General features: G+C 37.3%; 1 protein-coding gene across 1 annotated transcript; it reads right to left on the bottom strand.

Moving 5' to 3' along the window:
• Nucleotides 1–1517: 1517 nt before the first annotated feature.
• Nucleotides 1518–2461, bottom strand: LOC107683254 (alpha-(1,3)-fucosyltransferase 9; the record flags this gene model as incomplete). The annotated part of the gene is made up of 1 exon (XM_016479315.1): nucleotides 1518–2461. A coding segment is annotated over one exon (708 nt), but the record flags the coding sequence as incomplete, so codon positions are not given.
• Nucleotides 2462–2466: the final 5 nt, after the last annotated feature.

Genomic DNA, 2466 nt, shown 5'->3' with positions numbered 1-2466 from the left:
GTCTGTGATCCACAGCTGAAAATGTTCTCATTGATCAATAATAGAGTTCTTCACCCTCATCTAATATTAGACTGACTACATGTATGTAAGCACATCTAAAACAGTCCTTCACCATGAAATGAAAGCCGATCTGAGAAATGGGATGATGTGAATCCCAGAGATATCAGATCAGAAGCATCATATTTCAGAAAGAAAACTTTGGCAGCAAACAAACCTTCTAAGCTTGCATCTGGAAAAGCGAGTCATTATGCTTCTCACATTATGATTTCATTTGTCTCGTACACCAGAGTGCATCTAAACATTTGGCAACATTTGGAAAAAAAGTCTGCATTCCTGTGAATATGGCACCACCCACATGAGTGTATGTATATTAGCCTCCTGCTTTCGATTCAACACTTCACTGTTAAACAAAAGTGATATTTAAATATTTCAAAGACAGAACTTCACAGTACGCATTGATACTTCACAGTATCACATATCCAAGCCATGTAAGCTACTTAACAGTGATATTATCAGCAGTTATTCAGTACAGTAAAACATTATCAGCAATGACGCACTTCTGGCATGTTTGTTTTTCAGTAGCAAATGCATGTTGGTCACTAAGGTGTCCATTATGGCATGGTAAAATATGAATGCGCAAAACAACATCCAAAACCATAGAAATGAAAGGCAGGTTGTCTCAAAATACATACACATTACATTTACAGTACATGGACATTTTGCACAACATAAGTCCTGTAAACACTGCATAGATGACTCTAGCACTAACATTTACACAATAACCAATTATATAAATAAAGCATAAAAATCTTAGTTTCAGAAAGTGCTCGGTTCTCATCAAATAAACAGATTTCCTGTATAATGTGTAGTTAGGTGTATGAAAACAGCAAAACTGAACTTTAAAGCGATATTTCACACAAAAATTACAGTTTTCTCGTTTAGTCAACCTCATATCATTTCAAGTCTGTATGACTTACTTTCTTCTGCACTGCAGAACAGAAATGAAGATTTGGAAAAATTACTTTTGTGTTATTTTGGACCCTTTTGACTTTCATTGTATTGGTAAAAACTATGGAAGCATGTTTCCACTGAATTAAAAAAACCCTCACAATTCTGACTTTGTTTCTCAGAACGACTTGAAACTGAATTTGTCTCAATTGTTTTGTTTTTTTCTGCCATAGAATGAAAAAAAAAATCTCACAAATATGACTTTTTCCCTTGCAATTACAAGTTTATATCTTACAGTTATGACTTATCTGAACTTTGAGTTGCAATTAACTTTTTTAGATTTTTATTCCGTGGCATTAACAGGATTCCCTCTTCAAAATATCTTCTTTTATGTCCCTCCATGTTAACTCTAAAATGCATGATTTGCATCCAAAATATTTACAAAATATCTTCTTTTGTGTTCCACAGAAGAAAGAAAATCATACAGAGTTGGAACAACAAGACGGTGCGCAAATGATGACAGAACTTTCATTTTTGGGTGAACTATCCCTTTAAATGAATGTGTGCATTTTGGTAAAAATCAGCTTTCCAAATAAATACATACTAAACTCTAAACTGCATAATTTGCATCCAGATTAATAAACGCGTGAAACCGAACACGAAAGAAATGTACATCTACTTTGGGACATTTTACAAAAATAAAAGTCTGCAAGTGCTCACAACAGACCCTCATTGGAATTAAGTTATATGAAGCTCTTATTGTCAAGCCACTTTCATTAATCTGGTCCAGTGGTTCAGTTGGGAATTAACCCCAATACCATTTGTCAAGATTGTTAATTGCTTTGTACTCATTGTGCCTTCTGACGTAATCGCAAGCCAGACACGTGTGCTCGGCCCAGAAGTACGCCTTTTTCACCTTAAAGTGTTTACGCCAGTCAAAGTACTTCAGGTAAAGCTCCTCGTTTTTGTCAAGGAAGAGGAGATAATCAGCCAGCTCCTTCGGAGACGGCAAGTCATCAACGTGGATGAAAGCATTTCCCTGCACGAAGTTCTGATAGTTCTCCCTTGGTGGTCCGAGCACAACGGGTACGGTGCCAACGGAAAGCGGGTTGTACAATTTCTCAGTGATATAGTCTTTGTGAATCGAGTTCTCGAATGCCAAATAGAATTTACAGCTTGCGATTGTAGGGAAATAGTCCTGGTCAGAAATGTACTCACCAAATGCTTGTCCGTATGCATGAACCTCGATGTGCTTGTAGAGTTCATTGTAGTATTTCACTCTGACGTGATCTGGGTTCCAATTGCTGACGATCCAACAAATCAGCTTGTTCTTGCTTGGCGGCACGAAGTCCTCCTCTCCTTGGGCTGCGACAATCGATCCATAAGGCACTTCTATATCAGCATCCTGCCGATAGTTTAGAGTTAAATTAAACAAGTTTTCAATTCCAGGTAACTGAGATGAATGCGAAGGTGATTCGAAGTTCATCCAAATCCATCTCTGCAACGTGGGCCGATACG

Source organism: Sinocyclocheilus anshuiensis, unplaced genomic scaffold (assembly GCF_001515605.1).
Source record: "Sinocyclocheilus anshuiensis isolate Anshui unplaced genomic scaffold, SAMN03320099.WGS_v1.1 C33092531, whole genome shotgun sequence".
Classification (NCBI taxonomy): Eukaryota; Metazoa; Chordata; class Actinopteri; order Cypriniformes; family Cyprinidae; genus Sinocyclocheilus; species Sinocyclocheilus anshuiensis.
This window is presented reverse-complemented; position numbering and strand designations above follow the sequence as displayed.